The sequence below is a fragment of the Alosa pseudoharengus genome, unplaced genomic scaffold, assembly GCF_046254945.1.
Source record: "Alosa pseudoharengus isolate Yale_2024_CS ecotype anadromous, Long Island Sound unplaced genomic scaffold, YU_APseudo_1.1 YU_APseudo_1.1_scf_11, whole genome shotgun sequence".
Lineage (NCBI taxonomy): Eukaryota > Metazoa > Chordata > Actinopteri > Clupeiformes > Clupeidae > Alosa > Alosa pseudoharengus.
In genome coordinates, this window is record NW_027468576.1 from 39274482 (window position 1) to 39300946 (window position 26465).

At 45.1% G+C, this 26465-nt stretch overlaps 1 protein-coding gene across 3 annotated transcripts in view; it reads right to left on the reverse strand.

Moving 5' to 3' along the window:
• fcho1 (FCH and mu domain containing endocytic adaptor 1) overlaps nt 1–26465 on the reverse strand; it is a 127970-nt gene that overhangs the window by 35773 nt on the left and 65732 nt on the right. For all 3 annotated transcript variants that reach the window (XM_076279145.1, XM_076279147.1, XM_076279146.1), the window contains 8 exons: nt 20023–20164; nt 19504–19656; nt 17529–17633; nt 15469–15567; nt 15180–15276; nt 14341–14461; nt 13288–13312; nt 11871–11931 (listed from right to left, as the gene is read on the reverse strand). In XM_076279145.1, coding sequence (XP_076135260.1) covers nt 11871–11931; nt 13288–13312; nt 14341–14461; nt 15180–15276; nt 15469–15567; nt 17529–17633; nt 19504–19656; nt 20023–20164 — 803 coding nt within the window. The remainder of the gene's footprint in view (nt 1–11870; nt 11932–13287; nt 13313–14340; nt 14462–15179; nt 15277–15468; nt 15568–17528; nt 17634–19503; nt 19657–20022; nt 20165–26465) is intronic.

Below are 26465 nucleotides of genomic sequence, written 5' to 3' on the forward strand. Positions count from 1 at the left end.
TGCAGGCCGACTAAACCATTTAGCTCTTTAGCAAGGGAGAGTGAGAGTGACCTTACACAGTGTTCACTATGTTTTGTATACAAAATCCAGTCAGTCAAACTTTAAATTTCACCTGACATTCATTTTGACATTTAATTTGGAAGTTAAAATATTCAGGTAAAATAAATATATGGTGGAAATAAGTATTGAACGCTTTTTTTTTTTTTTTCAGTAACTAGCCTAAACTTCCAGTGAGTCTATTCGAAAATTTCACCACACATTATATTAACACACATATAAAAAATCCAAACATAAGAGTTTTGTGTATTAAAGTGGAATGACACAGGAAAAAAGTATTGAACGTGCCTACTGAAATTTCTTCAATACTTTGTGGAAAAGCCTTTGTTTGTAAAGACAGCTTCAAGACATTTCCTATATGACAAAACGTATTAGTCGCCGTATCAGGTGTGATTTTGGCCCATTGTCCTAAACAGATTCCAGGGGTCCCTCTTGTGAATCCTGATCTTTAGTTACTTCCAGAACTATTTAATTTAATTGGCTGCCTTCAAGTCTTTCTGGAGCTTTCTCCGAGTGGTCCTTGGCTCTTGGAATTGACTATCCTTCTGACTCCCTGGTCAAAAATATTGAGGAGATCCTGTGCATGGCCGGTTGATGATGCAGTGATGTTTCTTCCACTTGCAGATAATGGCTCCCATGCTGCTTACTGGAAGATTCTGATGTTTTGAAATGCATCTGTAACCAGTTTCATTGATATGTTTTGCAACAATAAGGTTGCAAAGGTCTTGGGAGAGCTTTTTGCTTTTATCCATCATGAAATGTTTCTTGTTTGACACCTTGGTAATGAAAAACCTAGCCCATTAATATGTAGGCTACTAACCAAGCTTATATTAATTTGCACAGATAGAAAGGATAACTACTCTCTATACAGATTCCAGCTCGTTCCTTCCCTTTCCTTGCCTTAGTGCTTTTTCTTAGCGTGTTCAATACTTTTCCCCTGTGTTATTCCACTTCATTACATGACTCTACTTATGGAGTTGTTTGGATTTTTTGTGTGTGGATTACCGGAGTTATTACTAATGCCTGGTGAAAATGTTGTGCCCCCTGTATTCCACTTTTTACGGGCCCTCTCCTCCATTGGGGCCCTATACTTCCCACTTTCCCCCCCAGTACGACGCCCTTTAATCTGCTGAACCTTCTGCTCGTTTCCAAATATAAAAAAAACTCTGCAACTCAATATTGGCCTGCCTGCCTCAGCTGCCTGTGAGGGGCTTTTTGGTTGTGCTGGATTACTGTTCACTGCAAAGCGACCCAAGGATGAGTGCAACTAACTTTGAAAATCAACTACTGCTCAAACTTAAAGGAGAACTCCGGTGATTTTTCACATAGATCTCCATTTCTCAACGTCCTTTTCAGGCAAGTACCTCCACTAGGCGGCCATATTGCAACACTTTTTGGGCACTTATCGTGCACCTATTTCAGCAGAAATGCGTGTGCGTAAGGCTTCACGACACCAATCTTGCTCCAGCAGCGAGATCACAACAGATGATTGGCACGATGTCTTCACAGCACACCACATGATTGGCACGATGTCTTCACAGCACACCACATGATTGGCTCAATGTACTTTACAACACACCACATGATTGGCTCAATGTATTCACATGTTGTTCTGGTACCCCCCCCCCCCCCCCGAAAAAAAAAACCACTCAACTCTTTCACCAGCCACTATAGATATATAAAATGATTAAAATGTGCTACTGTCCAACTTGATCTAACTATACTGTGTAGCCTACATAATCTGATTTTAATATGTACAGATATGTAGGCTATATTTAACATTTATTTTCTATTTGGTCTGTTATGAAATCATGCATTGACTCATTTAAGAACAGCTCCATTTTAAGAAACTTAAATACATGCATGCTTAGCATTTTGTGAAAAGAAATCATTAAGGCTACATTGACAAACTCTTAACCGTGAGCTGCATGTATATTCTCTGATTCTAATATTTACAGATATCTAGGCGATGTAAGCACAGTTTGTTGAAATGTTTAAAGCCGAAAGACCATGTTGAATTTTGCTACAATTTATTTCAAAACCGGATTACTCTGGAACAGCTAACTATACACGGGAATGCATTACACCTTTGTGTTCGGTAAGGTCTGCTGTTTATTCTGATATATGGTTTTTCATGTGTTCCGTGAAGAGTGTGTATTCCACCAAGACGAATGGATGTGGAGATGCGCGCAGAGAATAATTATTACATCTCTTATTTTTCTCTATCAAGATGGCGCCGTGCTGATGGCAGCCTGTTGCAGCAGCTCTTGCTCTGTGTGGAGTTTTTAAGTGTTTAGTTGCGTTCTTTTATGTTGCGTCTTACGTAGTGGCGTCTGGCTAGCTGTCAGTATACTATGGATGCTAAGTGGCTTGTGCGACTTTTATACTGTTTTATTGTTTTTATAACGTACACGGAGATCATGTCAACGCGGGCAGCATAGTATACCTTCGGGACCAGCTGATAGCGCTCTCCAAACCACCACTACTGCTAGGATCAAAACATCAAATCCCCAAGGAGTTGAGAAGGAGACTTCGGGGGTGCAGGGCCGGTGTGTTACGAAGAGCCAGGAGAAGGAGATTTAAACCTTTTATTCCATCCATCGCCATGGGTAATGTGAGGTCGTTGCCAAACAAGACCGATGAACTTGCGGCATTGACAAGGACACAGCAGGAGTACCGGGAATGTAGCCTCATGTGCTTTACCGAGACGTGGTGGCAGGAGCATGTCCCAGACTCCAACATCTCCATCCATGGCTTGTCCACGGTGCGAGCTGACCGGGGTCGCAGGCTGAGCGGTAAGAAGAAAGGAGGGGGAGTCGCGGTGTTTGTGAACAACAGATGGTGTAATCCTGGGCATGTCACGGTGAAGAAGCAGGTTTGCAATCCGAACATCGAACTGTTAGCAGTGAGCCTGCGTCCATTCTATCTACCTCGTGAGTTCACCTGTGTCATGGCGGTCGCTGTTTACATTCCACCTTCAGCTGATGCTGACGTTGCATGTGACGTCATCAACTCACTGTCACTGCTCGACTACTCACTCAACATTCATAGCAATTTCTGGAGATTTAATCACGCTTCTCTCTCTCCAACACTTCCAACATTTCAACAATATGTGGACTGTCATACCAGGGAAAATAAAATACTGGACTTATTGTACAGCTCTACTGCCCTACCCCCCCTGGGCAGATCTGATCACAACTTGGTCTTGCTCACCCCCACCTACACACCCATTGTGCAGATCTGATCACAACTTGGTCTTGCTCACCCCCACCTACACACCCATTGTGCAGATCTGATCACAACTTGGTCTTGCTCACCCCCACCTACACACCCATTGTGCAGCGGCAACCAGTGACTACAAAGGCTGTGAGGCACTGGACACCGGAAGCAACAGAACTTCTGCAGGGGTGCTTTGAGGTCACAGATTGGGATGTGCTCTGTGAACCCCATGGAGATAACTTCGACTCCATGACTGACTGTATTACAGAGTACATCACCTTCTTTGTCAACAACATAGTACCTACAAGAACGGTGAGGTGCTTTGCCAACAACAAGCCTTGGGTCACAAGTGAACTGAAAGAACTATTAAACAAAAAGAAAAGAGCTTTTAGGGAGGGTGACCGAGAGACACTCAGGAGGGTGCAGAGGGAACTAAAGGTGAGGCTGAAGGAGAGCAAGGAGGCATACAGGCATAAGCTGGAAAACAAGCTCCAGCAGAACAACATGAGGGATGTGTGGAGCGGGATGAAGACCATCACTGGATTTAAGGTGAAGGGGAGTCAGGCGGAGGGTGGCCTTGGCAGGGCCAACGAGCTGAACACGTTTTTCAACCGCTTCAGCATGGGGCCTCCATCTACCTCCACCGCCCCTCCCAGCTCCACAAGCCCCACTGTCTCCACCTCCACACATGTCCCCTCCCCACATGCACCCTTCTCCTCCTCCTCCCTCTCCTCCAGCCCTCCCACCTGTTTGTCCGTCACCAGTAACCAGGTGAAATGGCAGCTGGTAAAACTCCACCTGAATAAGGCTGCAGGCCCAGATGGCATCAGTCCCAGGGTACTGAAGTCCTGCGCCGAGCAGCTGTGCGGGGTTCTGCAGCACCTATTCAACCTTAGCCTTGGGGAGGGGAAGGTACCTGTGCTGTGTAAAACATCCTGCCTGGTCCCGGTCCCAAAGAAGCCCTCTCCATCGGCCCTCAACGATTATAGACCAGTTGCCTTGACATCACACTTCATGAAGGTGCTGGAGAGACTGGTTTTGGCCCATCTGAGACCACTGGTGACCCCCTCCCTGGACCCCCTACAGTTTGCCTACTGTCCCAAGGTGGGAGTGGAGGATGCCATCATCTACCTGCTCCAGAGAGTACACTCTCACCTGGATAAAGCGGGTGGCACTGTGAGAATCATGTTTTTTGATTTCTCCAGTGCATTTAACACCATCCAGCCTAGGCTGCTGGGGGAGAATATGCATAGGATGCAGCTGGCCACCACCATCACTTCCTGGATTATGGACTACCTCTCAGATAGGCCACAGTTTGTTCGGCTGGGGGGCTGAGTGTCTGAGCGGGTGGTCAGTAGTACAGGAGCACCTCAGGGGACTGTGCTATCCCCTTTCCTTTTCACACTATACACCTCTGACTTCCAATACAACTCTGGGTCTTGCCATCTGCAGAAGTTCTCAGATGACTCTGCATTGGTGGGGTGTGTTAAGGGGGGGGTAGAAACAGAGTACCGGCAGACGGTGGATCGCTTTGTGGAGTGGTGTGGCAGCAACCACCTGCTCTTGAATGTGGCCAAGACCAAAGAGATGGTGGTGGACTTTAGCAGGAACAGGACAAAGCCAAACACCCTCACTGTCCTGGGGGAAGAGGTGGAGAACTATAAATATCTGGGGGTTCACATAGACAATAAACTGGACTGGAAGCATAACACTGAGGCTGTCTACAAGAAGGGTCAAAGCAGGCTCTATTTCTTGAGGAAGCTTAAGTCTTTTAACGTGTGCAATAAGATGTTACGAATGTCTTATCAGTCTGTGGTAGCAAGTGCAATTTTCTTTGCTGTAATCTGCTGGGGTAGCAGTATCAGGGCCAGTGACTAACAGACTGAACAAGCTGATTAGGAAAGCAGGCTCTGTGCTGGGGACTACTCTAGAGCCTCTAGAGTTGGTGGTGGAAAGGAGGATGTTGCAGAAATTGTTACACATCATGGACAATGCATCACATGCCCTACACAGTACACTGGCAAAACAACAAAGTGTTTTTAGTTGGCGGTTTCGCCAACTCAGTTGCAGCAAGGACAGATATAAGAAAACCTTCTTACCCACAGCAATAGCACTTTACAACGACTCTCCTTTGAGTAGAGAGAGACAACTCATCTTTTAATCTTTTATATCTAATATGGAGGCAATTGTCTTGATTTATGTCATATAAGGCAGTTACACTTTGGTACTTGGATGTGTATGGTACCTTGACATAGCATATGACAGCATATGCTATGTCTTGTGGGTGGAAGTAATTTCTTGTTTATGTATGTGGACTATATGTGTGTGTATGTGTGTGCTTGCTGTATGTTCTTAAGGCTGCTGAAACAACTGAATTTCCCTGTGGGATAATTAAAGTATATCTATCTATCTAGCTATCTATCTATCTATTATTTTCTCTTATTTTTCTCGCGAACTGTTTATCACAGCAAATAGTGGCTAGCACCGTTTAAAAGCTGAGAAAAGGCTCTTTCGTGTGACACATGTGTGATGAGTAGCCTACGTGTCGAGGAGTTCAACAGAGAAGAATGGGTGAATTTGGACGCACTTCATATGCTGAAGTGAAACTGAAGCGCTGCGCAATGCTGCGCAGGAGACTGCGGCTCACTGGCAGTTATTATAGGTAACTTCAAATCAGCGCGATTTACCCTTATAGGCTACTGCACATTACAAGATCTGTACGAGATGATCCGCAGCACTGAAGTGAGAAATGATTTAACTCTTTGTGTAGCGCATGTGAGCGCTCCCCCCCCCCCCCCCATTTCAACCTGAATATTGGTGGGGACATTTCAGTCGTAATTTGATATTGGTGTGGACACGTCCTTCAGTCCCCACGCAAATCTACGCCCATGGGCAAGAGAGATACATTGCTGGTCAAAACGTTAGCGTAAGAACTGGTTTATAATGCTGAATGAAGCACAAAGCACATTTACTAAAGCACATCCACCGTTTAAAGTCACAAATACAACAAACTAAGGTAACTTTTATGCATGCGCGAACCTATACATACCGGTAGATATGGCTGTGTAGTCTGTGCCATAAGATTTATTCCTGCAGGCTGCCCGTTTTGGCTGTCATACTTTTAAATGGCTTAGCAAGAAGTAGGCCTACATAGACCATAACTTGTACTACTGTCATCTTCTTTAAGAACTTTTCCCAATATTTCCCATAGCCTATATCTCTTTTCCTGAAGGGGTGTCTTTATTATTTTAACTCGCGTCTTCAGCTTTTTTACTGTTGACTTTACTGTATTGATGCTTTACTGTATTGATGCTAGCCTTCTCGTGATATTTTAAGTAGGCCTATTTGTAGAAAATATATATTTAATTAATTTTAACTGACCCGCCCGCAAATGACCCGAATATCATTAAAATATTTAGTTTATGACTCATAACCGCTTAATTTCTGGCAGACCGCACAACACTGTGCGCTATGTAGATCGTTTCTCGTACAATTTAATTTCTCAGAATTTAGGTCTACTAGGCCTACAATAACGTCATCACCAAATACATCTTTTATTTTTAGTTGATCAACCACAAAGAGTAGCATAGGCCTACTGTGCACAGTGCACTGATGACTGTAGCAGCCCAAGTAACCAGTTGTTGTAGATGAGAGGCAACCCCTTGTTTCAGATAGCCTGGACAACATGTTACCTGGGTGTTGCCTACGTTATTAATTAATGGTAGCCTACAATAGTTAATTGATTCGCGTAACATATTAGTTGGCTCAAAGAGTAGGGAATCAGGATGGAGAGAGTCACGAGTGTTGCTTTTGCGGGATCGAATCCAGTTTAAAGGAATTATCCGGAGTAAAATGCACTTTAGATCGATTTACGGATGATTGGGGGTACATACGTTGAGTTGACATCAAAATCATGTCATTCGGATGTGTTTTGAGAAAGTTCGATTGTACCGTTTTCAGTCACACAACTCGTAGCCTGGAAGTGAGCAGGGCATTTCAATTTCGCCGCTACAAAACGCTATTTTTATACCTCTTCTACAGTTCAATCGAACTTTCTCAAAACACATCCGAATGACATGATTTTGATGTCAACTCAACGTATGTACCCCCAATCATCCGTAAATTGATCTAAAGTGCATTTTACTCCGGATAATTCCTTTAATGCTAGTTTTCAAAACATATTTTTTTACATGTCTTTTGTCCGAGTGGCTGTAATGTAGCCGAGCGCTCATGGCGTATGAAAAGCGACTTCAAACCGCCTAAAACAACTTGTTTGTGAATGTCTGACAACTGCTGCAGCGCATGCACGTGCAAGGAAACCAGTAGGTGGAGAAACCAGAAGGCACACAACACCGGAACGATTTTAAGGCTATTCGCATAGGCTACTCAATGGTGCTATTTCACACGCATTATAGCGACCCCCACTCACCGGGGTTAGGTGGAAGGTGTGAATAGACGATTGGCGTAGCCTACAGTGGACTAGGGCTGTCAAAATTGCTCAAAAATGACGTTCGAATATCCCCTCTAAAATAAACACATGTATTCGAATATCTAGGCTATATTATTTGCGCATTATGTCAGTGACGTGCATCATGTCATCGGTTTTTAACTTTTTGTATGGTTATTGCTTGACAGGGGGGATCCCAAGCAGCTTTCAGCCATAAGGCATTTCCTAATTCACCTGACACTGATATTCAAAATGTTGAAACTATTTGGCATAGCCTATAAGCAGTTTAATTAAATGTAATGTTAGCCAAACGGGCTACTTGGTGAGGCTTGGCCTCACAGATAGGCCTATTAACTGACCGCCCGATTCACGTTGGCTGGGGGGCAGGGGGGGCCATCAGACATTTGTTCCCAAGGGTCTATGAATTGTTAATCCGGCCCTGCCCGCAACTTTCCACCTCTGAGACAGCTTAAAAGAAGTCTAGAGGACTCCTAACTCACTGACCTACTTACTGTAGGCTGCGCAAACCACAGGCCTTTTTTTGGGCAAGCCTGCATTCGAGGCAGGCCTTCTGTTGAAGAATTGTATATAAATCCTGCGCTAACAGTAATCCTCCTACCCCCCACTACCACAGCTGTGGATAGTGTGTCATGCTCACGCTTTATGTCTCCTTCTTGCAAACTAGGCCTATAGCCCAACCATTTACGTCTTCAAAAAATAACAACTTGCCAGATATGCCTTCATATCTTTGGGCTTCATTCAGCATTTTGTTCTTCCACTGCAAATGACTCTTCTATATTTGCTGCCTGCTGTATCCTTTCTGTTTGTATTGTTTAGAAAAGGTTTGACGTGTTGAGTTAATGCATTAAACATTGTTTGCTGGTAACCAGCCACAAATAGCCTACAGATTCTTGCGTGCGTACATTCTCTATTCTCTCCAAAATGTGCCCGTTCTATAGGCTGGCCAAGTGCGTAATTCTGCGGCATAAAGCAGATGTATTTGTTTATTGTACAGAAAAATAAAAATAACCTGTCAAGCAGTCAATTGACTACATTGCAGTCAATAAGTAGGGCAAATTACGAAACCAAAACGTGGGTCATAGTTGTCTAAGCCTCTGCTGTCAGGCCAAACCCATGAACAAAGACGCATTGATACCTGCAATAGAGTTTTTTTTGGCGAAACAAGCTCACAGCCGAACGAGTCATAGCACTGAAGGGAGAGGCAACTGGCATGTGATCTCCCCACGGGCCAATGGATGTACAAGTTTTCTCCTGTGCCTACGATATTTAATCCAGTGTTTTGTCAAGTTGCAAAATGCTATTTGTTTTAACGAATTTTTATGATGGTACCCTATACAAAAAGTACTTCATACTATCTTAATTGCTTTATACTCAATACTTGACCAATGGCTATTGCATCTGTCTATTGAAAGTGAGAATGTGGCATGTGATCTACTGTGTAGGCTTCATAAAATAAAATAAACAGATTGCTAATGGCCTAAATGGGGTGCGTTTCCCGTACAACTACGGAGGTTAGCTTTTTACTAACAGGATGCATCGTTCAACTAACCAACATGTAAGTTATGACTGTTTCCCAAAACTGTCGTACTTACATAGTACTGTAAGTTTGGACCATGATAGTTTCCAAACTTCAGTAGTCTGGACTAAGGTGGTTAATGACGTTTAGTAGCACGTGAACAGCCACCTGCACATACTTCTGTGGCGCATTGCGTTAAGGCCGGCAGATGACAGCCACCGTTGCACAGCAGTTACCAGTCCCCTGTCCAAGAGTTTGAATCTGGGTTAAGATTTTGACAACAATATTGACATCGTTGTTTACCTAAGTTTATCTTTTGTGTAGATCATATTATCAAAATCAGAATCCGCCTTCTTGGCTTGGTTTGCGTAAACTAACAAGGACCCCCCCCCCCCTCCATGAAAATCAAAGGCTACATATTCTCAGCTGACTTTTAATTTATGTATTTTCTGCCTTGGGCATTTTAAAATATGGATGTATGGTGGTTAGAAGTGTAAATATCAATTAGAAACCTAAATATATTTATAATTATTAATTTGCAAACAAATAACTGGCGTCAGTGACGACTTTGACATAAAGATCCCTGGAACTATGCTTCTACTAGCATTCTACCACAGGTTGAGAGGTGTAGTTGTAACTACACAACTTCACGATAGTGGTTGCGAACGTTCGTTGCTACTATGGTTTTGGGAAACACTAACGTAGTGTAACGATGCATTGGACTAGGCCTATGTAAGTTCCAAATATGAATGAAATTCTCTGGCATATGTATTTGTTTATTGTACAGAAAAAAACTACTCTACTCAGTCGCTTTTTCCCTTTAAAATTCCACACGGCAATTTTAAGTGCTTGAACTGTGCAGCATGCAATTTCATGCTCACAGAAAAGATATTTACACATCCAAAAACAGGCAGGACATACACAGTAAAGGGCAGAATTACCTGTTTATCTACTTTCATAGTATATTTACTGACGTGCCCTTGTGGGTTGTTTTATGTGGGCAAAACCAAGCGACAACTCAAAACCCGAATCTTTGAGCATAAATGCGCAATTAGAAAAAATGATGAAAAATCATCAGTTGCAAGGCATTTTAACTGTGCAGGCCATGATGCCGACATGCTTAAGTTTATGGGCTTAGAGTTTGTCAATCGGTCTCCAAGAGGGGGAGACCGTGAAAACCGCCTCCTGCAGCGAGAGGCTTGGTATATTTTGGGATGAATGAAGATTTGTCACCAAGTTGTTTCCTATGAATTCATATGTGGATTGTATGTTCACTTTTAATATGTTCAATAATATTTGTATTTAACGTGTTTAAAACATTAGTGACATTATTGGAATGTGTATCACTTTAACAGCATTGGCGGGTGTTCATATGGGTGTGTTAATGGGTGTGGGTATATAAGATGGACTACATTGTTACCTTGTTGCACACTGAAGGCGGCACACGCCGAAATGCGTATGTGCACATAAAAGAGTATATATATGCATAGTGCGGCCTCTCCTACTTTCGATTATGTATAACTATCCAGGCCAGCAAGTTTAAAGTTTAAAAGTAGACAAATTGAGTGAAGCCTGAGGTTCCTGATCTTAGAATCTCTAATGCATTGTATCAATATATTTCTTTAACACTTTAGATCAAGATTAGGGTCTGGTTTTACATATATTGCATTGCATTGCATATGAGCTGCAAATCATCTTGTTTTCATCTTGTTTAAAAACAAAAAACACATTTAGAGTCCAGCATTGTGACCTGTGCTGTTCCTATGGCCTCTTATATTTCTCTCAGTGTGTGTGCATGCTTGCGTGTGCATTTGTGTGTTTGTGTGTGTGTGTATGTGCTTGCGTGTGCATTTGTGCGTTTGTGTGTGTGTGTGCGCGTGTGCTTGCGTGTGCATTTGTGCGTTTGTGTGTGTGTGTGTGCCTTTGTGCGTGTGTGAGTGTGTGTGTGTGTGTTTGCGTGTGCATTTGTGCGTGCGTGTGTGCGTGCGCGCGCTTGCGTGTGTGTGTGTGCGTGTGTGTGCGCGTGCACGCACAAGCATGGTCAGCAGTAAGCTGGCGTAGGTACGGCCGAGTGATCGTTTATCGGAGCAGTATCTTTGACAAGCACTCCAAAAGGTCTGCTGATTGGCCAAAAACTAAACAGAGACAGGAAGTGGAGGGCCGGGCTCCTCACCTTAAGTCTCTCTTCTGCTCTCTCATCGCTCCCCGCAGCTCAACTACAGTCCCCTCGGGAGTTCTTACGCAACTTTAAAACCACCATTTATGAACTACAGAAAAATAACAACTTTCTTTTTACCCAGTTCATCAAAACTGTAGATGAAACTGAATTAAGGCCTAGTTTTAAATCAGGTTCTACTTGGAATGCCTTCTGAACTGCTTTAGATTTGGATACATTTTTAAAATCTTTAACACTAATTTTAAATGAGGTTAAATCATTTGGACAGGACGGTCAGGTCAACTGAAATGTCCAAGTGTTCTTAACCTGGTCAAAGTGTCTTGTGACCATCAGGCCTTCAGAGTCCAGTTTCTCTTACGAGGAGTAAAGGATATCATTGTGTGTGTGTGTGTGTGTGTGTGTGTGTGTGTGTGTGTGCGAGGAGTAAAGGATATCATTGTGGCTGCCATCAGCTCTGATCACAAAGCCCTCGTCATCCACCTCCAGAGGAGAGTTCTGCTCCCACAGGGATAGAGGGATAGAGAAAGAACGAGAGGGGGATAGAGAGGGAGAGCGAGAGAGAGAGGGATAGAGAGGGAGAGTGAGAGAGAGAGAGGGGGATAGAGAGGGAGAGAGAGAGGGATAGAGAAAGAGCGAAAGAGAGAGAAAGAGCGAGAGAGAGGGTTAGAGGGAGAGATGAAGAGAGAGCAAGAGAGAGGGATAGAGAGAGGATAGAGAAAGAGCAAGAGAGAGAGGGGGAGAGTTCAAGAGAGATCAAGAGAGAGAGAGAGAAGGGGGATAGAAAGGAAGAGAAAGGACAGCAGGGTTAACATTACGCTGACGCATTTTTAACCAAAGCGACTAACAACATGGTTAACATCACACAGGGCAAGAGCATTTAATTTCATCCAAACAGATTATGCAGAACTAGTCTCAGTTTCAACCTTGCATCAACCACTGGAGGTGAGACTGCCCTGATGTAATCAACCGCTCATCAACAAAGTAACCGAATCTGAAATCTCTGCACACGCTATTTTAGGCCTCTGTGGTAATAGCGTCAGTAATGTGTGTGTGTGTGTGTGCGCGTGCATGTGTGTGTGTACTGTATGTGTGTGTGTGCGCGTGTGTGTATGTGTGTGTGTGTATGTCTGCAGTAGAAGCCCTTCTCCAACCTCTTCGGTTCTTACATAAGTGTGTGTTTGTGTTTAGCAGACTGCTCCCAGTGCAATCCACCTGTTAAAAAAGCACTTCTGGCAGCCCCATGCTAAACCCCACCACCACCACCACCACCCCCTCCACCTCCAGCCCCATGCTAAACTCCACCATCACCACCACCCCCCCCCCAACCCCATGCTAAACCCCACCACCACCTCCACCCCCTCCAACCCCATGCTAAACTCCACCACCACCTCCACCTCCAACCCCATGCTAAACTCCACCACCACCCCCTCCAACCCCATGCTAAACCCCACCACCACCTCCACCCCCTCCAACCCCATGCTAAACCCCACCACCACCCCCTCCAACCCCATGCTAAACTCCACCACCACCTCCACCCCTTCCAACCCCATGCTAAACTCCACCCCCAGCCTTAGAGCTGGAGGTAAAAATAACATGAGTAACCAGACGCCATGAGACACGTCATTGTCACTCGTGCATAAACAAACAACACACACACACACACACACACACACACACAGGATGCCAGGAATCAGCTCTTGAAAAAGCCAAGTCTCATATTCCTAGAAAAGCATTGTGCACTCAAGCTCTGTCCACTTATCAGTAAGAACATTTGTGCTGCTCTGTGTGTGTGTGTGTGTGTGTGTGTGTATGTATGTGTGTATTTGTGTGTATATGTGTGCAGGTACTCACTGGAGCTTCAGTGACGGCAGAATCCCTGTGAAAGACAAACACCAAATCAGTCTTTTCTCAGTCCTCTCATTACCTCACACACACACTTTTCCCCATGTCCTTTCATTAACACACACATTCAGACGATACATTAGCCATACACCTCCAACTGGCCTAATCCTCTCCCTCATCAACATTCATGATATTCACAAAACAAAAGACTCTTGTCTCGACTGCCTCATTAACACACATGATTACACACACACACAACAAAACACTCTCAGCCTCATATTAACAGACATGATTACACACACACACAACAAAACACTCTCGTCCTCATAAACACACACACATGATCTCCACACACACACACACACACAACACACATGATCTCCACACACACAACAAAACACTCTCGTCCTCATAAAAACACACATGATCACACACACACACAACAAAACACTCTCATCCTCATGAACACACACACACACACAACACACATGATCACACACACACACAACACACTTGATCTCCACACACGACAAAACACTCTCGTCCTCATTAACACACATAAACTCCACACACACACACAATAGGCCAGTCTCACACACATGGTATGGTAATTAACACCGGTCGGCCACTCGCTCACAGATGATATAATAATCAGCACAGACCGCTCTTAGTCCAGCCTGCGGTCTCTACTGTGGTGTGTGTGTCATGCTGAGTCCGAGCTTATTGTCTCTCTAATTAACAAACATGATGGAATAATTACAAGCATGCACAAACACTTTTAGTTTGGCCCAAGCCCTTCTGTTTGTTAGCCATCTGTAGAGCCAGGGCCGTGTACGAGCACTTTTAGTTTGGGTGCACACGACATGGACATGATGTAATGAGGGTGGAAATGATGTACTGAGGGTGGAAATGATGTACTGGGTGGAAATGATGTACTGAGGGAGGAAATGATGTACTGAGGGTGGAAATGATGTAATAAGGGTGGAAATGATGTAATGAGGGTGGAAATGATGTAATGAGGGGCCAGAGCGTCTCTGTTACATGACGAGGCGTCGGTCTTACGTCGAGTCAGGCTCCTTGTCTCTCTTGCCGAGCCCCGGGATGCGGAACGCTTTCCCTCGACTCTTCTTTCCAACATCAGTTGGCACCGACGACGTCAGGTACTCCTCAAAACAAACTGGAGCTAGAACACCAGGAGACACACACACACACATACATACAAACTATACAACTACTTACTATTACACAAAAAAGGACATCAATCAGATAACAAAATCAAGATTTCCCATAAACTCGTTTAGATTTGATTTCTGGCCTTGCTACACAGTAGGACATTATGTTCTGACACACAGTTTTGCCCCTAGACAGTAATGTTGTTTGGATAGTCATGTTGTTTTGACAGTCATGTTGTTTGGATAGTCATGTTGTTTGGATAGTCATGTCACAACAGGGTTGTTTGGATAGTCATGTTGTTTGGATAGTCATGTTGTTTTGACAGTCATGTTGTGTGGATAGTCATGTTGTTTTGACAGTCATGTTGTGTGGATAGTCATGTTGTTTGGATAGTCGTGTTGTTTGGATAGTCATGTTGTTTTCAGTCATGCTGTCTGGATAGTCATGTCTGGATAGTCATGTCTGGATAGTTGTGTTGTTTTGACAGTCGTGTTGTTTGGATAGTCATGTTGTTTTGACAGTCGTGGGGTTTGGATAGTCGTGTTGTTTTGACAGTCGTGTGGTTTGGATAGTCATGTTGTTTGGATAGTCATGTTGTTTTGACAGTCGTGGGGTTTGGATAGCCATGTTGTTTGGATAATCATGTTGTTTTGACAGTCGTGTGCTTTGGATGTGCCCATCGGACCGTGTAGCAAGCAGACGGAGAGGTGGACGGAGAGGTGGACTACCTGGCCTCTCCTTCCCTGTGCCCTTCTGGTCTGTGAACTTCTGGACTAGGTTCTCAATGCCAATGTTCTCCAGGTTCTGCTTAAACTCCTCATGGACCTAAACACACACACACACACACACACACAAGAACAAAACAGCAAGAGAGAGAACTCATCCACCTTAGGAGGAACATTTGGCTCGTCTCTTGTAGGACAGAGTGAACTAGCCCTGGTCACCTGCTACGTGTGTGTCTGGACTAGACAACTATCCCAGCTATGAGTTTGTGTTCTCTGTGGACTAGACACATACCTGTCCGACCTGCACGTGTGTGTCCTCTATCGAATGGGAATAACCTTTAATCAGCTGCTTCATCTGCTTCAGGTGGGCCTCCTCGATGTCCTGAAACTTCTACACACACACACACACACACACACACAAGATTGCATTACAGAAATAAATCACAACAGACCAAATGCATTTTGAGTATTGGACACAAAACAATGAAAACAGCATAAATTACACCTACAAGAGGGATCACACAAGAGTAGCTTCAACAGCTGTCTAGAGAACGTGTTCAGACAAGACGTGCACACAGACAGAAGTGGATACGTGGACACCATATAGACGTGGATACGTGGATGTATAGACATGGACACCATATAGACGTGGACACCATATACAGTAGACGTGGATGTATAGACGTGGACACCATATAGACGTGGATGTATAGACGTGGACACCATATAGACGTGGACACCATATAGACGTGGATATGTGGATGTATAGGGGTGGACACCATATAGACGTGGATATGTGGATGTATAGGGGTGGACACCATATAGACGTGGATATGTGGATGTATAGGGGTGGACACCATATAGACGTGGATACGTGGATGTACAGGGGTGGACACCATATAGACGTGGACACCATATAGACGTGGATACGAGGATGTGTAGACGTGGACACCATTGTACCTGGACGTCCATACAGAGTCATACACACACACACACACACCTTATTGTACCTGGACGTCTATGCAGACATTATTGTACCTGGATGTCCATGCAGAGTCATACACACACACAGAATACCTTATTGTACCTGGACGTCCATACAGAGTCATACACACACACACACACACACACACACACACACACACACACACACACCTTATTGTACCTGGACGTCTATACAGACATTATTGTACCTGGATGTCCATACAGAGTCATACACACACACAGAATACCTTATTGTACCTGGATGTCCATACAGAGTCATACACACACACACACACACACCTTATTGTACCTGGATGTCCATACAGAGTCAGGTGAAATTGACATTGGACTCTAGTGGACCCTGACCTACTGGCAGACGTGCAGTATTAGCAATGGCCTTCACACTGTAACCAGTATTAGCACTGGCCTTCACACTGTATTAGCACTGGCCTTCACACTGTAACCAGTATTAGCACTGGCCTTCACACTGTTACCAGTATTAGCACTGGCCTTCACACTGTATTAGCACTGGCCTTCACACTGTATTAGCACTGGCCTTCACACTGTATTAGCACTGGCCTTCACACTGTAACCAGTATTAGCACTGGCCTTCACACTGTATTAGCACTGGCCTTCACACTGTAACCAGTATTAGCACTGGCCTTCACACTGTAACCAGTATTAGCACTGGCCTTCACACTGTATTAGCACTGGCCTTCACACTGTATTAGCACTGGCCTTCACACTGTATTAGCACTGGCCTTCACACTGTATTAGCACTGGCCTTCACACTGTAACCAGTATTAGCACTGGCCTTCACACAGTATTAACACTGGCCTTAGGACACAAGTGAGAGATGGCTTTTGCTAAAAGCGTTTTGGGTGTGAAAAATGAAGATGCTGAAAGATGTTATTCAGGCACAACTGGAGACCTTGAAACATGAGTCAGCCTCAAGGCTTCCACTATTAAAAACTCATCAGCTACGCCTCTGCTTTAACACTGAGCAACACCGGCAACTATCCTTTCTCTGTGCGTGTGCGTGTGTGGCAGAGTTTGGGAGAGCCTAGGTGCCACACACACACACACACACACACACACACACACACACACCCGCACGCGCACACACAGTGATGCAGTCTGCTAGCCACCCACACAGGACGTCAGACATGCTCACGGAACTCATAATTATGATGTCACAGTCTATTCAGCGTTTCCTAGGAGACTGTCTCTGGAGAGCCCGCAGTGTTGGGGGGGGGAAGTTAGGTGAATGAGTGCACCGTTTTCTTCTCAGACGCCTCCTGGGAACAGTGCACACATGATCGAAGGAGCAGTGCATCGTGGGATAGCACCAGACCCCGAGGAACTGACCTGCGCTGAGTCACACATCTTCTGCTCAAAGTCGCCACCCACACGGTTGAACTTCTCAATCGCACCGGCAAACACCTCCGCTGCCTTCTTCGACTTCTGCTCCGCCTGCACACAGAGCAGAACAGCAGGAGAAAGCAGACAGACAGAGAGAGAACATGAGACAGCGAGAGAGAGAGAGACAGCGAGAGAGAGAGAGAGAGAGAGAGAGAGAGAGCATGAGAGAGAGAGAGAGTGAGTCACTGAACTTTAACATGGAGGCTTTCACTATCAGCCTCACTAAAAGGAAATCAATATGACTGTGTAGAGCCCTTGGGTCCTCCTTTACTACCTCTAACCCTTTAGATTAGATTAGATTAGATTAAACTTTGTCATTATTGTTACTAACCCTTTACTAACCCTAACCCTTTAAGTACAAGTATAAGTATATATACTCTTTTGATCCCGTGAGGGAAATTTGGTCTCTGCATTTATCCCAATCCGTGAATTAGTGACACACACTCAGCGCACAGTGAACACACAGTGAGGTGAAGAACACACTAATCCCAGCGCAGTGAGCTGCCAGCAACAACAGCGGCGCTCGGGAGCAGTGAGGGGTTAAGCGTCCAACATACTCGCCACTCCCGACAGGTAGCGCGACAATGTGACGTCACAGAAGCGCCGTAACCATTTATACTCGCGCGTGGTGGTCGTGCACTAGTTGCAATATTCTCCTGAACAGAGGTGTCGCTGTTGTGAAAAGGCTAACGCTTACACAGTAGAAGAAGCTGCAGTAAGAAACACTAGCTAGCCTCTGTGATGGTAGTTGTGAATAGCAGCAACCAAAGTCTGAAGTACCATCATCATTATCATCTAGTTTCCAAGGTGTGTGCACAGGTAGGTAGATAGATAGATAGATGGATATATAGATAGATACTTTAGTCACCCCGAGGGAAATTTTAATAATTTTAACAGTTTAGTTAGCTGGCTAGCTAGCTAGCAGCTGGCTGAGTTTGTGTAATTTCCTGAAGTGGAAAGAGATTTTGTTCAGGCCTTAGTAGATATCCTTTGTCTGAAAATAAATCGTTTCTATTCTTTCCTCTTAATTTCATGTGTTGCAACTCTCGCTGGTAACTTTGTTAACTTATCCAGCAAACTATTAAAAATTCACGACTGTAACAAAACACTGCAACTCTCGCTTCCCCTCGAACTAGTCCATCTTCCGGTTTCCGGTTTGTCGCGCTCAGATAGAAAATAGAGTGGTGTGCTACCGTGTGCTACCCGGCCAAAACCCTGGCGCGCCAGAGAGATCTACGTCATTTTGATGTCACATTGTCGCGCTACCGGTCGGGTGCGTCGAGTATGTAGTGGCCATTAGGTGCCTTGCTCAAGGGCACTTCAGCCGCTTCCTACTGGTCGGGGTTCGAACCGGCAACCCTCCGGTTACAAGTCAGAAGCGCCAACCCAGGCCACGGCAGCCCCTACCTCCTCTCTCTCACACACACACACACACACACACACACACAGACACAAAGTGCTAACCCAGGCCACGGCTTTTCTAACGTCCCCTTTAGACCATCTACAGATGCTCAAATTATAAACAAACTATCTATTGACACTGTTAACTAACATTTATATTTAAGATTGAGGTTAAAGTGTTAATTTTTGTGCTATTTTTGCATTCAGATTATGCATGAAGAATCAAACTAGACAACTAAGCTGCTTACATAATACACCACACATATACCGATTTTCCGGACTATAAGTCACACTTTTTTTCATAGTTTGGCTGGTCCTGCGACTCAGGTGCAACATATTTATATATATCTTCATGACACATTTTTTGACTGGTGCGACTTATACTCTGGTGCGACTTATACTCTTATACTCGGAAAATATGGTACACAGAAATACACCATTCACACACATTTTTGCAAGTACACACAAAGACAGACTGACACAGATAGACAGATGTGCAGACACACACACACACACACACCTTCTCCAGCTCTTTCTGCGGTGCACTCTCCTTGCGTAGTCGGTCCATCTCCAGGTAGCGTGCGTGATGGGCCTCTCTGGCCTTCTGTAGCTGACCACTCTGCACCTGCAGTGCCTGGACCGCCTCCAACGTGCTCACTACTTCCTCTTTAGTCTGGAGTTAGACACACACACACACACACACACACATTAATACAAGCAACCACACACAACAACACACACAATGGCTTGTGCTCTAGGATACACATTGTATGTGTACAATGTACAATGAATAAAATACAAACTCACTTTAGGAGTGACAGAGACTAGACTAGACTGACAGACAGAGAAGGAAAGAGTGTGAGGGCTATCTTCTCGATCTAGAACACAGACAGAGGATGGCTGTAATCCAGAAAACAGATAGGGACTATCAGGAGTAGATCCAGAACACAGACATGAGCATCTACAACCCAGATGGGCGCTGTCTGCAGTGTGGGGAGTTTGGGACTGGCGGGTGGCGGGTGGCGGGCGGCGGGGGTACCTTGCGGTGGATTTTGACCTGCTCGTCTCCGTACTTGTTGATGTCCCGGATGAGGTCATTCATCTTCCTCATTAGCTCTAGGTGGCACAGAGCCAACTTATCAGACGACACTCGAAACACATCCCACAGAGGGGCAAACGTACTGCAGAGAGAGAGAGCGAGACAGAGAGAGAGAGAGAGAGAGAGAGAGAGAGAGAGAGAGAGAGAGCGAGACAGAGAGAGAGAGAGAGAGAGAGAGAGAGAGAGAGAGAGAGAGGCCATTTGGATTGAAATATTGAGAGGATGTGATATGGAAATAGAGATTTAAGATATAAATAGAGAGAAACAGAGTGGGAAAAGGAAAAAGAGCAGAGTAGAAAACCGAAGCACAATCATGAGGTGAGATGGACATAAAGAACACGACAGCAGCCCACTCGCCCACCCAGGGGACTCCAGAGCAGCCTGAGGAGGAGACTCCGGAGCAGCCTGAGGAGGAGACTCCAGAGCAGCCTGAGGAGGAGACTCCAGAGCAGCCTGAGGAGGAGACTCCAGAGCAGCCTGAGGAGGAGACTCCAGAGCAGCCTGAGGAGGAGACTCCAGAGCAGCCTGAGGAGGAGGAGACTCCAGAACAGCCTGAGGAGGAGACTCCAGAGCAGCCTGAAGAGGAGACTCCAGAGCAGCCTGAGGACTCCAGAGCAGCCTGAGGAGGAGACTCAAGAGCAGCCTGACGAGGAGACTCCAGAGCAGCCTGAGGAGGAGACTCCACACCTCCATCACCTCCTCACTAGAGCACTAGACCTTCACCTGCTCACTAGACCTTCACCTGCTCACTAGAGTACTAGACCTTCACCTGCTCACTAGAGCACTAGACCTTTACCTGCTCACTAGAGCACTAGACCTTTACCTGCTCACTAGAGCACTAGACCTTTACCTGCTCACTAGAGCACTAGACCTTCACCTGCTCACTAGAGCACTAGACCTTCACCTGCTCACTAGAGCACTAGACCTTCACCTGCTCACTAGACCTTCACCTGCTCACTAGACATTCACCTGCTCACTAGAGCACTAGACCTTCACCTGCTCACTAGACATTCACCTGCTCAGTAGAGCACTAAACCTTCACTTGCTCACTAGACATTCACCTGCTCACTAGAGCACTAGACCTTCACCTGCTCACTAGAGCACTAGACCTTTACCTGCTCACTAGAGCACTAGACCTTCACCTGCTCACTAGAGCACTAGACCTTCACCTGCTCACTAGAGCACTAGACCTTCACCTGCTCACTAGAGCACTAGACCTTCACCTGCTCACTAGACCTTCACCTGCTCACTAGACATTCACCTGCTCACTAGAGCACTAGACCTTCACCTGCTCACTAGACATTCACCTGCTCAGTAGAGCACTAAACCTTCACTTGCTCACTAGACCTTCACCTGCTCACTAGAGCACTAGACCTTCACCTGCTCACTAGACCTTCACCTGCTCACTAGACATTCACCTGCTCACTAGAGCACTAGACCTTCACCTGCTCACTAGACATTCACCTGCTCAGTAGAGCACTAAACCTTCACTTGCTCACTAGACATTCACCTGCTCAGTAGAGCACTAGACCTTTACCTGCTCACTAGACCTTCACCTGCTCACTAGACATTCACCTGCTCACTAGAGCACTAGACCTTCACCTGCTCACTAGACCTTCTCTCAGCTGTTTAATATGCAAGGACCTGTCACAGACCGGAGAGAAATTAAAAGAACACGCTGACTTTTTGGGACTTTAGCTTATTCACCGTATTCCCCAGAGTTAGCCAAATCCATGCACACCCTTCTCATCTCCATGTGTGTAGTTAATCGGTCCGACACATCCACTGCTAGCCTAGCTAAGCACACACCGCTAGTCTAGCTAAGCACCAGTACCTCGAAGTGGCCGATTCCAATAGCCTACATCTCCCAATGGCACGGAGATGAGAAGGGTATGTATCGACTTCGCTAACTCTGGGGAATATGGTGACTAAGCTAAAGTACCAAAACGTCAGTGTGCTCCTTTAAGGTATGATAGGGGTAAAAAGTCAGCGTGTTCCTTCTGAACTGACCTTGTGACCTTGAGTCAATTCTTTCACACAAACTTAAGTCACTGACCACTTGGAGGTGCAAACAAAATCGGATTTTTGCACTTTACTTTGGATAGACAATAGAAATAAATAATTTGAGTGATTAACATCAAATAAATCTAGACTGCGTCAAATAGCACTTTATAGTTACTAAATTGATAGCCAAGAAGCCAGAAGTGAACAAACATGGATAGCTATAAAAACTGTGCTTTCATTATACAACTAAACACAACAAAATACTTTTATAACCCTTGAGCAAGCTCCTTACTATGTGATCTGGCGATGCAGCGTTTGTTTACACCTCCAACAGCAAGATCAGGCAACCACTCACCCCCCCTACAGATGAAACCCACTGATACATATAGACACACACACCCTTCTTACAGATCCAACCCACTGATACATATAGACACACACACCCTTCTTACAGATCAAACCCACTGATACATATAGACACACACACCCTTCTTACAGATCCAACCCACTGATACAGATAGACACACACACCCTTCTTACAGATCCAACCCACTGATACATATAGACACACACACCCTTCTTACAGATCAAACCCACTGATACATATAGACACACACACCCTTCTTACAGATCAAACCCACTGATACATATAGACACACACACCCTTCTTACAGATCCAACCCACTGATACATATAGACACACACACCCTTCTTACAGATCCAACCCACTGATACATATAGACACACACACCCTTCTTACAGATCCAACCCACTGATACTAAGGGAAGTGCTTGTGTTTACTCATGTTTTCTAGACGGTTATGAAACACAATATCTTATACACAGCTGCAGTTTCATTTCAGCTGTGTGCGCTTTAAATTGCACCTGCATCGGTTCCCCGATACCCACCCACGCGCACACACACACACACACTCCCTGCAGGCCTGCTCCTCCTGTGTGCAGGGCCACCACTCATAAAGGTTTGATGAGGGCGACATAATGAGGGAGGCTGACGACCGTGGGTCTAATGATTACACAAACCCACCAGCTGCTGAGCTTACAGGCTTCTCTTTCACACACACACACACTTATTCTGAGAGCCTAATGCAAATGTATGAACTTTCATGTCAGTCAAGGTTTCAATCCCCCTCAGCAGGGGCTTAAACGGGCTCTTTTATACTTTTCTGTTTTCCATTTCCCTACAGCGTGTTATAGAGCTTTTCATTTCCGTATAGCGTGTTATAGAGCTTTTAGTATGTACATGGCTTTTCATTTCCCTATAGCGTGTTATAGAGCTGTGAGTGTGCTCTCTAAATGGAGCCGATATCCCCACCAGACACACACACACACACAGCCTGGAGCACCTCTCTGTAGTTCAGCAGTGATCAAGCCCTATTCAGTTGGTACATCTTGATGTCATTGGTCCAAATTGATGTCACGATCCTTAACTCATTGAATGCCAAGCTGTTTTCGGAAGCTTTGTACCCTAGAGTGCCAGCAATCTAGACCATTGTTGATGATTTTTGTTCAGCCACAGAATATTCTGTGTTATAGCTATGAACACATACAATGGCTCGTTTGAAAGGTGAGACTTTAAGCTCTCAGTGGGCAAACAGTGTATTTCTACACGCCTCTGTTCCTGAGAAATCCCAAGCTAAACAGTGGCTAGTTTTCATCAAAATCCCTGTTTTTTTCTAGAAATGGAGATATTGCGTCTTTTATGAGTCACTATCACCGACATATTCGGCACTCTGGCAAGGGCGTGCCCTCTTGCAAGCGCGACTCTGCCTACCACCCACTCCGCTAGGCCCGGCTCGTGGTGGAGATGGAACTCCCTCCTCAGCACGGTGTTGTCACTCCTTGTAATGTTTTTGACCTGTCGTGGTCAGAGTCATCTTGTCTTAGTAGAAAGGTGGACTCATCCAGCGTTGTCTGGCGAAAACGCACCTGCTGCAATATCTTTTTATTTGACTTTTTCATTTCTCCCTTCAGCACCTGAGAAGTGTTGCCTGCAAAGTTTCTGGGAAGAGATCTAACGAGACCTGCCACCTAGTGATAAACCCACAAAAATAAATGACCTGATTTTGACCTGGCGTGCATGTCACTGATAGGCTAATCAGTGACTGATTCGAAAGCGGCAACCATCAAAAGCCGAGTTAAGATCAAACGTCCAGATAAAATGTCCAGATCTTGCGTTTTCATGAGTTTTCGATCGTCATATATTTCATTTCCATTCATCACAGAGTTCCCAAAATCACATAAGGTGTGTTAGAGTGTCTAGTTTCGTAATTAAAAAAAAAAGCTAAAAACGTGATATTACGTTTTTGGCACTCAACGCATTTGGCACTCAATGAGTTAATCCTTCTAAAGATTGAAGAATTCAAACCTCTTCAGACCTGAAAACCCATAAGTAGCAACACGTTTCTGGATTTTTTTTTTTTAAAACACTACTACTAAGTTTGACGTAGTCTGGACAGAAATATACAATATGAGAAATACTTTTTTGGAGCACTGAATGCATTTAATGTAAATCTATTATCTATAAAACAGTAGACAAGTGCTATTTCAAGAAAAAGTCCTTGTATAAGGGTCTACAGGCATTTCTTAGTAAAATTTGGGAACAGGACTTTTTATCATAATTAACATGTGCTGAATCCAACTAGTCCTGTTCCCAAGCAGAATTTTGAGTTTTTTAACCATCTAATTAGCATAAACAAAATGGCTGCCAAAATGGCGATTTTGGGCACTTTCTGCGGACGGGCATCATTATACCATGTAAATAAATTAATATTGTTCACATCTGTGCATCTCAGAAATCTCCCGTGGGCAATAAATAAAAGGTAAAGGCTAAAAAAAAACTATTATTATGCTAATTAGCCTTATTATCACCTTATTATACTCTTGACTATGTTTACGGTCCTCTTTGGCAAAGAGTGTGGCCTGACTTGGTAAACATCTTCTTCGTGGTGGGTGGACACATGTTTGGAGTTTAAAATCATTGGAGTTCCTTTGAACTAATCATGAACAACCGTAGAAATATCAGTAGAATATCGCTATGTTTAAGTGTAATAAAGTGTGTACATTTATAAATATAAATAGAATACTATGGGTGGGATAGGGGCAAAATGTTCGCCTCCTTGTCCCTGTGAAGGTTGCCATCGAAATGGACAACTCAACAGGCACAGGCAAGGAGGCACCGGGGGGGGGGGGGGGGGGGGGTGATGCACTGAGCAGTTTTCACCATCCTCTGCCGTCCTTTCCAGTCGGAGGCAGAGCAGTTGCCACCACACTGTGACACAGTTGGTGAGGATGCTCTCAATGGTGCAGCGGTAGAGGTTTAGAAGTTCACCAGGATCTGAGGAGAGAGGTTGTGTTCTTTAGTCTCTTCAGGAAGAAGAGATGCTGGTGAGCCTTCTTGATAAAGGTAGAGGTGTTGAGGGTCCAAGAGAGGTCCACAGAGATGTGGACACCCAGAAACATGAACTGGTGACATGCTCCACCTCAGTCCTGTTGAGTGCTTGCTTTTTGACTTCCTGAAGTCCACAATGAGGTCTTTGGTCCTCTTGGTGTTGAGAGCCAGGTTGTTGTCGGTGCTCCACGATGTTAGGTGCTGGACCTCCTCCCTGCAGGCTGTCTCATTATTGTTGCTGATGAGAGCAATCACCGTTGTGTTGTCTGCAAACTTGACAATGGTGTTAGAGCCATGTACATGTAACCTGCGTTGTGTTGAACCTGCGCGATTCAGCCCTGCACACGCCCGGACTCGAACCCGCGAACAGCAGCACCTCGGATCGGGAGGCGAGCGCGCTAACAATTGAGCCAATATCCCAGTCTACTGGCTCGCATGCCAGCAGCATTCTTGAGGCGTCGGGGAGTGAGGTTTACCAACGTTCCACAAGCACAACTAAGCTAGCTGGCATCCGTTACACTCACCCCCCTAAACCTCACTCCCGATCCGGGTCACAGCACCAATGTAACCTGCGTTGTGTTGAACCTGCGCGATTCAGCCCTGCACACGCCCGGACTCGAACCCGCGAACAGCAGCACCTCGGATCAGGAGGCGAGCGCGCTAACAATTGAGCCAATAGCCCAGGCTACTGGCTCGTATGCCAGCAGCATTCTTGAGGCGTTGGGGAGTGAGGTTTACCAACATTCCACAAGCACAGCTAAGCTAGCTGGCATCCGTTACATACAGGTATGCAGTTGTAGGTGAAGAGGGAGTAGAGGAGGGCTCAGCACAATGCTGAACTGAAGTCAATGAACAGCATTCTCACATAGGTGTTGCTATTGTCAAGGAGAGACAGGGCAGATGGCATCCTCTGTGCTCCTGTTCTGGCAAATTCTCTTGAAGCATTCTATACTGCAAACAAAATCTACCTC